Below are 13,461 nucleotides of genomic sequence, written 5' to 3'. Positions count from 1 at the left end.
GCTAGCTTTTTGTCTTCTGTTCTCATTAATATCAATAAAAGTCATAATGAAACAGGTTGTTAACCTGAGAAGAGTAGACACATCATTGCAATTCATCCAAAGAATACAAAAGGGAATCATGATATAATGACTTATCACAAAACTAGAAAAAAAAAATAAACGAACATCTGGGGCATTTTCTGGGCTACACAATAGGAAAACTTTATAATTGCACTTTGTGGCATACATCTTACCAACATTATGAATATACTAGAAGCATTTTAAATGGGATCATATGACAGAAGACAGTTTCAGATATTAAGGAGGAGATAGGCAAACAAAAATACTTCAATTTTATTGTGACTACAAAAATTAACAAACAGGGAAAGTAGTATTGTACTCATGAAGCAAGGATCTCATGTGAAGTACATTCAGACTGCAAACAAAGCACCGTGTTAGAAAGCTCCAAAAAACATCCCATGAGTGCAACCATTAACAAATATAACCCCAAAGGTCATAAGCCTGTACAGTACCATATGCTAACATAAAAACACTCTTCCTAACGATTATCAGTATATGCACCTGGAAAGGAAACCAAAGCAAGTTATACTTGTGTGAAATACTACACATTTCATAACCTGAAGGGGTAGTAGCCATGTTGTATGTCCTCTGACACTTAAATTGAACATCAACTCATTTATAGGGAACAATCATTTTTTTATACGGAAAGAAACCCTCTTTATGAAATGCATGAAGCCGTTTCTTAAACATTAATCAGTGAAAATGAAGGGAGAAAAATAGCGATTTGAGCAGACACAACACGCTTCACTGCAAATGGTTTCTATTGTCACCTATCTGCTTAAACTGGAATCCCCATCTATTAAGTATCAGATACTAAAGGCGGCACAAGAAGGGGAAGGCTGCTGCTGCTGCTGCTGCTACCTGCTTGGGCGCTTCCCAACGGGTTCTAGCCGGCCACCAGATGAAGCAAACCTTTGTCTACTGTCGGAAAAAAATAAGTTGGCACGTTTTTAAGGCGAGGGGAAGAAACACACCAGCCCTGCTTCGTGACACCCCCACCCCATTTCCAGCCTCCGCTTTTGTGCCACACCCACCCGCCTCCAGCATCTGCCGCAACCCACTCCCTCCTTTTTCCTCCCTCCTTTCCTTCCTTCCTTCCTCTCCTGCCCGCCCCAGCCCTCTTCCCACCTTACCGTGCTGGGTGAAGATATTGAAGCCGCTGTCGGCAGCCCGCGGAGCGGCCGTTTCTCGCCTCCGGCTGGCAGGCCTACTCCCGCTGCTATTACTCCCACGAAGCCCTCTGGGTTGAGACTGTGGCTGGGAAAGAGGCTGTTGCTGCTGCTGCTGTTGCGGCGGCGGCGGCGGCTGATGTTGAAGCGCAGCGGCACCCGGCTCGCCGACGCGGCCCACCTGCTGGCCCATCCCCGCTCTCCTCCCGTTCTGGGCCCCCGCCAGAGCCCTCCGTCTCCTCCTCCTGCTCACATTCCGCCCCCTACCCCGCTTTAGGAGCCGCACCCGGCACTTCCCAGAGCCGCTCAGCCTCCTTCCCCCTCCTCGCCGCCGTTCTCCGGACAGGCCGTCACGGACTCGCCCCCTCAACCCCCGCAGCCGCCATCTTAACCACCGAGCTTGGGAGAAAGGACAGAACGACTCCCTCTCGCCCACTCTTCCCACCTCCGGTCCTCCAGGGACGTCGGTAGCTCCTCCTGGCCCCGCCTCGCCTCCGCCTGCAGCACCGCCCCGAATCGCGGATCGTCGAGGCTGGCGCCGCCCATTCATCGCACGCCTCGGAGCCTTTCTTTGCCGGCTTACTGGGAAAGCCGAGAAACGGTATTTAAACAAATACACCAGAAGGTTCGGATGAAGCAGATAAATGCCCTCAGGTTATTCTCAGTTCGCAATATCCCACGGTAAATATACTAACATCATTTTTTATTGTGCTTTCTCAAATGTAGGATCGCGATGTACTTTTCAATTAATTACTGCATTTGCACAATCAAGTGCAATAATGAATTGTTTGCTGAGAGGAATCTGCCCAGAGCATAGAAACGTTGCAGTTAAGAGGAAATGTCTTAATTTCATTTCAACGGAAAGATTTAGTCAAAACTGGTATAGGTAATAGTGGTTTTTAAGAAAAGAACGGAATGGAATGGAGATGCATAGAGGTGGAATGAAATGAAAAAGCTTTTTTCCCCCTCTTTTTGTTCTATTAAATAGTCTCACTTAGCCACAATTGGGACTGGCAACTTGGTTGCTAAGCACTCCAGTCACAAAGTGGAAAGCTGACTGCTGGGTTTAAAATCTTACTTCCCATTCCATCATTAAGCAAAACATCACGTGGCCACAACTTTTGATTTTTCTTCCACCCTCTGCATTAATTCTGCTTGTCCAAAATTAGTTCCCCCTCCCCCAATGGCAGTCTCATGACCATGGAACATTGTGACGGTTGTAAATATGATTGGTTGCAATACTTTTTTTAAAGCAGCCGTTAAATAATATATAACAAAGAAATGGTGACATTAGAAAACTATTTTTAATTCTAGGATTATATAAAGCACCCTAGTGTTTCCCCACACTTTTAAGTATAGATGGTTATTTTAGTTTTGGTATTTTGAGAAAATGAAATCTGGCCATCTGCTAAAAGATAAATTGATGATGATTTCAAAATACCTCTGATTCATGTCTCATGATGTCAGGAGTGTCAAACTTGAATGTCAAACAGGAGTGTCAAACTTGATTTCACTGAGGGTCACATCAGGGTTTTAGCTAATCTTGCCAGGTTGGGGGGGGGCGGGGGGGGTATGGCTAGGGTGGGCATGGCCAGCTCGATGACACTCATGTAGGGGGTGCCTGTGGTGGTCCAAGCACTCTTCCAGGGAAAATGGGCTCCCAAGCTGTGTTTCGGCTGTGACGGCCTCTTGCAACCCTCTGCCAGCGAAAACGGAGCTTGGGAATCCTGCTCACAGCCCTCACAAGTTTTTTCCCCCGGCTATGATGGCTTCCTGCAACCCTCTGCCAGCGAAAACGGACTGCGGGCGGGCCGCACGCACTCCTAAGCTCCGTTTTCGCTGGCAGAGGCACTGCGGGCTGGTCCTTCGCTGTTTTGAGGGTGCCTGCGGGCCAGATCTAAGTATCCCAGAGATTGGATCCAGGCCCTGGGCCTTGAGTTTGACACCCCTGGTTTATAATAAAAAATTAGTACAAAAATATTAAAGTAATAAGAATTAAACAATCATTAAAATCACAAATCTTTTTTTAAATGTTTGATACCAACAAGAGGGCCAGTTTTCTTAGTTCTGGAATGCATTTCATAGAATGCTGATGATTCTTGAGAAGGTTCAGCTTTGAGTCTGAAGTTGGAAAACCATCAACACGGTGATAAAAACTATCTGCCTCCCTCCTCCCCCACGCGGAAGAAAAAGTTGCCAAAAATGGATATAGGATGACATCATTGGCCTGACACAAGAAAAAATGCAGTTAAACTTGCAAATCCAACCAAGGTGAAAGAGCTGACAAAACTAATTCACAAAATGCTGAAAAGTGTAAAGGAGATATTTTAGGAACGGTGGAGGCATCAGAAGGGTGTGGTGGTTAATGAACACTCTATTCAACATTGGAAGCAGTTTCAGGGAAGCACAGCTGCCCCAGCTCAATCATCACTATTGCGATAAGTTGAGCTGCTGAAACAGCAACCAAAGTGGTACAATGTTGGATATGCCATTTTGATTTACTTTTAAGTTGTTACCCACCAGCAGTGTTAGAACAGGAACTAGACAATCCAGAACCACCTCCTAATATTGTACTGTATGTGAAGCTAAGCCAAGTGAAACAGATGTTTCTGTAGCAATAACAAAGCTGCAGGACAGACCAAGTCATTGTGAGGTTGCTGAAGCCTGGGGAAGAAGGTATCTATAGTAGTTGATTATATTCACATGTTGTTCTCAGTGATATGGAAAGCAGAATTGACATTTGCTAGTGTAAGTAAACATAAAGGTAAAGGTTCCCCTGCACATGCGTGCTAGTCGTTTTCCAGCTCTAGGGGCAGTGCTCATCTCCATTTTTTAAGCTGAAGAGCCAGCGCTGTCCAAAGACATCTCCGTGGTCATGTGGCCAGCATGACTAAATGCTGAAGGCGCACAGAGCACTGTTACCTTCCCACCAAACTGGTCCCTATTTTTCTACTTGCATTTTTCTACTTGCATTACATACATTGAATAATGGAGAAAAGTAGGGGAATGTTGTGTGAAGAAGTTCATAATTGCAATATAGATAACACTTTTCATAAAGAAATCAGAACTAAAAGCAAAACAGGAAATTGCATTATGGATAAATGTAAAAGGGTTCAAGGCCATGTCGACTGATGGCACATGAATTAAACTTGTGTTTAGTGGTGAGCCAGCTAAGCAGGTTGATGAGTTCAAGTTCTTAGGTTCTTTGACTTCTACATCTATAGTTGTGACAACTACTGATAGTGATTCAAGAGGTAGTAGTACTCAAGCAACTTTCACCAACGTATGATGGTGCCTCTGGAAGAAGAAAAACATTAGCCTGAAAATGAATACAGCCATCATGCCAGTCTTTCTCTAAATAGTGGAAACGTGGACATTGTTCAGGAGCTGTGTAAGCTGGAGGTGTTTCTGATACAGACTAAGAAGTTAGCAAGTACAAATTCACACACATTTCTCTTCCTCCCACAGAAATAATAGAAAGAAAGAAACAAAGGCTGTATGTTAATACATTGGGAAGAAAAAGAGAGAACCACAGTTTAGGGAATCACTAAGGGTTGACTTACCAAGTAAACAGTTTCTCCAAGTTACCAGCTAACCTTCAGAGGCATCTAAGCTGTATAATTGCGATTTCTGCATCTGTTTATTTATTTAATTTATTTATTTATAATTTAATTTCTATACCGCCCTTCTCCCGAAGGACTCAGGGCAGTTAACAGCCATATTAAAACTACAAATACAAATAACAATTTTAAAAGCGAATTAAAACCAAATATTTAATGGCCAGATCAACTAAAACAGTCAAAGACCGACATAAAACCCGTTTAAAATTACAATTAAAATTATACTTAGGCTAGTCCCACACGATGAAATAGTAGAGTCTTCAGTTCATGTTTGAAGGCCCGGAGGTCGGGGAGTTGGCGTAACCCCGGAGGCAGCTCATTCCATAGGGCCGGTGCTGCCATAGAGAAGGCCCTCCCCCTGGGGGCCGCCAACCGACATTGTTTGGTCAACGGCACCCTGAGGAGGCCCACTCTGTGGGAGCGCACAGGTCGTTGGGAGGCTATCCGTGGCAGAAGGCGGTCTTGTAGATAACCCGGTCCTAAGCCATGGAGCGCTTTAAAGGTGGTTACCAACACCTTGAATTGCACCCGGAAGGCTACCGGCAGCCAGTGCAGGCCACGCAGGATAGGTGTTATATGGGAGCAACGCAGTGCTCCCTCTATCACCTGCGCCGCCGCATTCTGGACTAGCTGGAGCCTCCTGGTGCACTTCAAGGGGAGCCCCATGTAGAGAGCATTGCAATAGTCCAGGCGGGAAGTAACGAGGGCGTGTGACCGTGCGTAAGGAGTCCCGGTCAAGGAAGGGGTGCAACTGGCGAATCAGGCGGACCTGATAAAATGCTCCCTTGGCAACAGCCGTCAAATGTTCCTCTAAGGACAGCCGATCGTCCAGGAGAACGCCCAAGTTGCGCACCCTTCCCCTGGGGGTCAATACTTCCCCCCCAACAGTCAGCGATAGCATAATCTGACTGTACCGGGACGCCGGAACCCACAGCCACTCTGTCTTGGAGGGGTTGAGCTGGAGTCTCTTCCTCCCCATCCAGACCCACATGGCTTCAAGACACCGGCCCATCACCTCGATGGCTTCGTTGGGGTGGTTCGGGGTGGAAATATACAGCTGAGTATCATCAGCGTACAGCGTACAGCGTACAGATGGTATTCCACCCAGGTATTCCATCTGTTGCACTCTTATTCATTCTTTTATTTTCAGCAGTTTCTGTTCTTATCAGCAAATGTAAAATGAGGGCCTTATCCCCCAACAGGTAATTATTTAGGGGGAGGGAAACAAAGGTAAATACAGTATTATTAATTATTTAACTTGATTTCTGTGTTAACTTAACCAATTTCTAAGGCTTTTATCTGATGAAAGGGAGCTGCAGCTCAAGAAAGCTTATACCTGATTTTTGTTCTGATTTTAAGTGTTTCAGCAGAATTTAATAAAAACATTAAAAAGTCCCTAACACGACATTAACGAGTCCCTAACACGAGGAATGACACCAGACCCACACTCACAAGGTCCACACAGGATGTCACCACCGCACATCCACCCAGAAAGCAGACCCAAACCCACACTGATCATGAAGCACGACCAAGGACCAGAAGCCAGACCGCAGCTGCAACATTAGCCATTTCAAACCCCTCCAATCCATTCATGCAGCAGACTGACACCCACTATGAAGATGTAGCACGACCACAAAGCCAAACAACAGCTATGCAGCTCACCAGCTCAAATCCCCCTGCAGCACAGACTAGACTGAGCACAACCAAGCCCCCACCAACACAGGACACACCCCCAGCCAATCAGAGCACAGAAAAACCCCCATCCAATCAGAGCACAGCCAAGCTCCCACCCAATCAGTTCAAACCCCCACTAGCAGTTAAAAGGAAGAAACAGCTGCGATCACACATTGCTCCCAGAAGCACGAAGCTGAAGCCTGAAGATGACGAATGAGACTTCGTCGAAACGTCGCCAAGACACTTCCAATTTTACACGGGAGAAAACCCGAACAACCAAAGACCTATATACAAACACCCGTGAAAACCTCAGAAAACATATATATATATATATATATATGTAATTAAATAGCAAGTCCCAAAGGTGCTTTTTCCAAAAGGCAACTGGATTTTCTTGTCCAATTGCCTTTTGGAAAAAGCACCTTTGGGACAACCATGCCCTGGATGATGGAGAATCTCCACAGACAATTAAATAGCAAGGAAAACAAACAAGAAGAAAGCATTAATCATTTACAACTACATTCAGCAGTTCAAATCCTCTTGTTTTTAAGAGGCGTGTTTTAAGAGCACTAGGTTACTGAAGTAGCATATTCCATTCCTATGAGAGTATATGATGGATGGCTAATGTCACACAGCTAGAGAAGTTCATGGCAATTTTATGATTTTATCAGTGTGAAAGCTCAAATAGATGCATTCATTACTTGAAAGTACCTCATTAAAATCTAAATAGGCTTGTAATCTGTTTAGATTTTTATCGTTATTATTTTGTGCCTTCAAGGCACACAAGTTTCCCTCCTGGCAAGTGCCGGGACAAGTCCAGGCAGTTTTCTTGACAATTTTTTTCAGAAGTAGTTTATCATCTTCCTAAGGCTGATGAGAAATGACTTGCCCTATGTCACCCAACTGGCTTTTTTGCCTAAAGCAAGACTAGAAACCATGATCTTCTAGTTTCTATACCACTGCCTTTCATCAGTACACTAATCTGACTCTCTAGTTAAGATTTTGGCAGTAATAAAATATTTTCACACTAGAGATTGCAGAGTTGCCATGGAAATGGTTAATTTCGAGACAAAGATATCACTGTTCAAGGCAAATATATCACTGTTCCAACATGAAATAGTACAAAACAGTGAACTATTATACAGACTCATAATCAATCTGTAAAAAACAGATTTAGAAACAGTTCAAACTACAGGTAGTCCTCAATTTACGACCAAATTGGGACCAGAATTTCCTTTGCTAAGCAACGCAGTTGTTAAATTTTGTGCTCAATTTTACATTTGTTTTACCACAATTGTTAAGCAAATCACTGCAGCTGTTAAGTGAATCACAATCAATAAGCAAACCTGGCTTCCCCCATTGACTTTGATTGTTGGAAGCTGGCTGGGAAGATTGCACATGGTGATCACATGACCCCATCATAAAAAGTTGCCAGTTGCCAAGCACTCAAATTTTGATCACGTGACTATGGGGATGCTACAACGATCATAAAATGTTTCATTGCCAATACTTTTTAATAAGAAAAGTTAATAGGTTCAAGGAAAGACAGTCTATAATGAAAGATTTGTCTATAATGTCTATAATAGACATCAGTGGTTGAAAATCTTAGTTTTGAGAGACAATGCACAAAATTCTTTATGCTGTTTGTTATACATCATCATCAGATGCTTCCAAATTCATACTATTTGTCTCTTGCAAAAATGCTGAACATTATTTTTTCTAATGTCTATTATTACCATGGATCCAAGGTATACAGAAAGTTAAAAATCATACTTTGCATCGTGGCTTAAACTCAATAAAAATTAAAAAAAAAAAGTTCTGAAAGTGAGAAAGTTCTCCCCCTTCAATAATAGGGGGGGAAAAGGAGATAAATTTTCAAAATTATTCCTTATTATTAAAGTGGACTTCCAGGGAAGAAATATTAAACTGACGTTTGTAGCAGAATGAACAGCCAGCAAGTAGACTGGGACTTTGCAATCTCTCTCTGGATAAGGAGAGGATCTGAGGTTGCACACAAGTGCTCCATTCATATGCTCCTCATGAGAAGACCATGAGATGGTCTGTAATGAGTTTAGAGCCTCGGAAGAAGTGGAAATAGCTAGTTTGCTCAATCCATGGTTGGCATCTTTAAGGATACTGGATTCAAATGTTGCTTTTTCTAATCACTTTCAGAAATTGGTTGTTAGCTGTTTTTCAGCTGTTAGAAACCTTTAGATTGACAAATTTTACTGGGTACCCTAATCATTAGTAAAAGGAGTTTTAAACAGAAATTTATTTATTTATTTTGAATACATATGTAGGCCTCAGCTTATGACTTTGTTTAGTGACTGAAGTTTCAACAGTACTGCAAAAAGTGACTTTTGACTAGTCCTCAACTTAATCAGCGATCCTGTGATCATGATTTGGGTGCTTGGCAATTATACATTTATGTTCATTACAAAGATTCCAGATAAATTTGAAATAGGATTTTTAAATTATAGTATGCTTGTGGGAAAATATTTTTGTTTTGCATTCTAATAAAAACAACAACATGATAGGATGGGACTTTGAAAGTTGGACACCACAGGGAACTAGAAGGAACTAAAGATTACAATGAAAACATTGATGAAACAGCATTTAAATTTGATTAATATAGAAGGAAGCAAAATATTTTAATGTTCAGCATACTGAAGTATATTTCTGAGCAATGGACCCAGAATTTAATTTTAAGAGTGTGTTTTTATAGACAGATCATGTTTAAAAAAGTGTTCTGGAATAACAAGTTTTACCAGGCAAGATTGAATCTGATCTGTAAGTGGATTTAAGACTACAAGAATGACATTGAAAAAGATGTTATACTGGATATATAAAAGAAAATAGATACATAAATAGCAAACTAAGAAAGTGACCTGGATAATCTTCCTATATTGAATTTACAAAAGAGGCTTGTTAAACCTTTGAATAATTTTGTGAGAAGAGACAAAGAAAGTTTAGTTTTCATTAGGTTTTTTTATTGTTGTAGTAGTAATGTTTAATGAAATTACTATTAAAAAATAAAAAGTGAAACTGTATAGTTGTTATTGCAACTCCTATTTGGAATTGAAGGCATCTATAGCCAGCTGTGCAAAAACTCCATCTGTCCCCAGGCTCTTGACCTGTCTTTCAGAAAAATATCTCCATTTTTTAGGCCATTATTATCACCTACTTTCCCCTTTATACAGCTGTCAGGTACACAGAGAGCCTATTTATTGATAATCCTTGAAAAGCAGCACCTTCAAAGGAGATGGGCCCATATCGTATATAAAACAAAGAAAGACTCTTATTGACAAAAAGCCCTCCCTACTTACAGAGGCAGGCTACTGAATTAGGGGTTCCCAGCAAGAGTTGCCTAATGAGATCAGCATCCTGAAATTCATGAATGACTTTCATCTTCAGGAGTGAGTGAAGACAAGGGGCAACTCATTTGTGGGAGGTGAAAAGAAAATTCCTCTGAACTGTACATCTGCTTATTTGGTATATTTCCTTTGAGAATTGTTTTAAAAATAAATAAATAAAGTGGAACCAATGTAACAGAAGATTGGATGAAAACATGGCTGAGGAAATATCTTATTAAAGAAGGTGATGCAACAGGATGTTGATTGCTAGGTACTGAATGGAACATATCTATATTTGCCACAAACTCTGAGCTATTTCATATATTCCAGATTTATGAAATTCTGAAATCCAGAAGACTCCTACACCAACATCAAAACTAACCCAGCTACCTCAGGAAGTGAGAACAATGGGCAATGACATAGGTTCAGTCAAGTCTCAGTTCTGTCTCAGGTACCCATCTTCCTGAGCATCCATTCAGAACTAAGAGATAGCAATTGACTAAAAGTTGTACAGCTAGGCCATGGTTATTGTAAATTCAAATAATGCAATATTTGATTTAGTGGGAATTATGAATTGATACCAAGTAGCATTTAATACAACACAAAATTTAGTTAACAAACCTAGCACATGCACAATTACAATTGGAGTTTTAGATGCTGTTAATCTTTGCCTATGTGAAACAGAGGAAAGGAAGATTCCATAAGAGAAAAACAGTACAGGTGATCCTCATTTATGACCTGTGCAGCATTCAACGTATAATTGTCATTAGTCAATATATGTCATCCTATATCTTACCTGTTGTTTCTCTCCCCTGCTATCTTGCAAAGCAGAAAGATTAGAGAGGAAGGGATTATAGTAGATAGTATTCAAAAACTGGTGAATACACAACAAAAGCAATGCACTAGTGCTAGCAGCTGCCAAGTGCATTATGCAAATAGCCTTTTATTTGGGTTAGGTTAGCAAAAAATCTGTTGACACAACTCTGCCACCAATTCATGTGGCCCTCAGCCTTCAAAGAAAGCTATTTTTTAAAATGGAATATTCCAAGCCGAAGGTAAGCGGTCTATGTCTGATGAAAAATTGCATCCTAAAATACTCTGACGGCTCAGAATATAAAGCAAATATGGAGAATGATCAACTAATCAGCCTAATTTTTAAAAAAAAATCTTTTAGGATCATGCACTAGGTAAGATAGTATTCTATTGAATTTCAAACTTGTTGACATTTAATCTTGTAATATCCACAATTATCATTTCAGCCAGATTTACTACATCCAAGCTGCTGTAAATAATTCAGTTTCTAGTGAAACTTGTTTAGTCACCTACCAGTAAATTGTTCACTAACAGGAAGTGTCTTCCAAGTAGCATGAAAAGAACCGGAATGCAAGACCTTAGTTTGATGTTGGATGATACTGAAAATCTGCCAAAGCAATTTACAGAACAATAAAAAAAAAACTACATCTGGTTTACAATCTAATATTTCTGGCAAAAAGGGAAAGGCTACAGTTCTTAAAGCAGACCTCTTATAAAAAACTGGTTTGGAAAGGGTTCCGAGAACACTAAAAGGAACAAGAGCAAGCAGAGTTGATAGCACTGATGTGCTTCTGTTCTTTCTCCTACAGGCTGATAGTACATAGTTACACACCCTTTGCTGACAAATGAGGCTAGAGGACACAAGGCATTCAAGTCGTAGAATCACATGCATTCATTGATTTCAAGTTTAAATCCCAAAGTTGATTATTCACCAACAGCATTCCTTTCAGAAACTGAAGCAATGTGTGACTTTATGTACTACTGATATGAAGTCAGAGCATATTAATCATGCACTCTATGCAATCCTAACGCAACAAAGCTAAGTGCTGTTCATTGTAAACAAGTGTCATCGTAAATGGATCCACTTTTGTTATTAGGAATTGTCACTCTCACCTCCCCAGATGGCAAAGATTTAATTCAAAATATATTGTAGAAACAGTTAAGGATGATGACTGTCTATGGTGACTTTAACACTTCCAAGAAAAGTTACCTTGTGGTAAAATGGGCGGCATATACTTTATAAATACTATTACTCTGCACTTTGCCGCCTTCTACAGAGATATATGATAAAGTTTTTGAGAGAGTTGTAAATTAAAACTCATTTTGCCCATTTCACCCATTTTTTGTGAATCTTCCAGAGTCCACAATTTTAGTTTTGTTAGTGGTGCTTGTGTGTCCTCTCTTAAGCACTTTAAAAGTAGCTGTGATCAAAGCAACTTAGAAGATAGGAAGGAGAAAAATTGTGGCTGAGAATAGGGTGTTTACTAGAAAGATATAGAGATTATTTCTAATTCAGAGAGCTTTTTTAACAACTTGGAAAAGACAAATTTAATTTGAGGCCAAATGAAGAGAGTGAAATTGTGTCATGCAAGCTGGGGCAAAATGAGGTAATTCTTTCAGCACAGTGTGTGGGTCAGAGGATCTTAAAAGAGGTCCTGCAAGAGCCCCAGTCTTTTACAACCCCAGCTAGAGTGTCCTGTGAGCCTGGCCAAAGTTATGCCCTTTAGATAGAACCAGGAGCAGCAACAGAAGGCTGAGGTAGTGTTGATGAATGACATAGTAAGTCCATGTGGTTAGGAGATCCTGTGCAGCCCCAGCTTTGTTAACTTGTCTCAAGCAATACCTAAAACATTTGCTTAAAATACAAATTTAGTTCACAAATCTTATCAGATGATACTGAGAATGTAAAATCTTTGTCAGAAGTTATCTCTTATCAAAAATTTTCTTTCAGAGAATAATAAGCTTATGTTATTAAAATCTTTATTCACATAATATTTATCTATGCATAGCCTGTTCCTTGGGAAACGCAAAACTGAGATTCGTTTTCCCTTTTCCCAACAGCTTCTACTCGTACCCATTCCAAAAGGCAAGTCTCTGGCAGCTTCAAGGTGAACATTTTGTTTCAGCTGCCATATGAATAAATTACTTCTTAATAAATTATTTATTTTCTTTTTGAGCAACAGTTCCAGTTCTTCAGATGCAAGATAGCCTACTGTCTGTTCAAGCACAGGATGTCTCTTCCACTTTCTTTATCCTTAAAATAGCATATAAAGGAAACATGAAGTTATTCGGAAAGTCTCAATCAACCAGCAAGATGTTTTCCTCCCCAACAGTATCTTCCAGGTGTAGATTCATTGTGATTGTACACTTACTATGCATCTACCAAAAAAAATCATCTTAGCCACTGACATAATTGGGGGGTATTTGATAGAAAGTCTGAAGCTGGTGACCCTCATAATAGCAATTACTAACCATTATCAAGTTACCGTTCCTGTAATATGAGACATTTAGCTGAACCAGTCTGACAAAAATCAACTTATTTTGAAAGTTCTTTTTGTTAAAGTAGGCATAACACCAGGTGTAAAACTTGATCACGTCACATAACGTATTGTGACGTTTTTTGCCATTGTGGAGCCGGGATGGGCATGGCCTGTGTGTGATGCATCTAGCTTGCAGGCTGCCAGTTTGACACCTCTGGGATAACATTATCAATAGGATGTGGCATTAAGCCAACCGATAAAGTTTAGGCAACCATCTTAAGACAATTACTGG

At 40.7% G+C, this 13,461-nt stretch overlaps 1 protein-coding gene across 1 annotated transcript in view; it reads right to left on the bottom strand.

The window, feature by feature from the left end:
- ABL2 (ABL proto-oncogene 2, non-receptor tyrosine kinase) overlaps positions 1-1,779 on the bottom strand; it is a 57,659-nt gene extending 55,880 nt beyond the window's left edge. Inside the window, exon 1 of the mRNA XM_058178684.1 lies at positions 1,194-1,779. Within this exon, the coding sequence (XP_058034667.1) occupies positions 1,194-1,779 (586 nt within the window). The remainder of the gene's footprint in view (positions 1-1,193) is intronic.
- Between the last annotated feature and the right edge of the window lie 11,682 nt (positions 1,780-13,461).

This window comes from Ahaetulla prasina, chromosome 3 (assembly GCF_028640845.1).
Source record: "Ahaetulla prasina isolate Xishuangbanna chromosome 3, ASM2864084v1, whole genome shotgun sequence".
NCBI classification, from domain to species: domain Eukaryota; kingdom Metazoa; phylum Chordata; class Lepidosauria; order Squamata; family Colubridae; genus Ahaetulla; species Ahaetulla prasina.
Note: the sequence above shows the minus strand (reverse complement) of the source record. Positions and strands in the feature narration are given on the sequence as shown.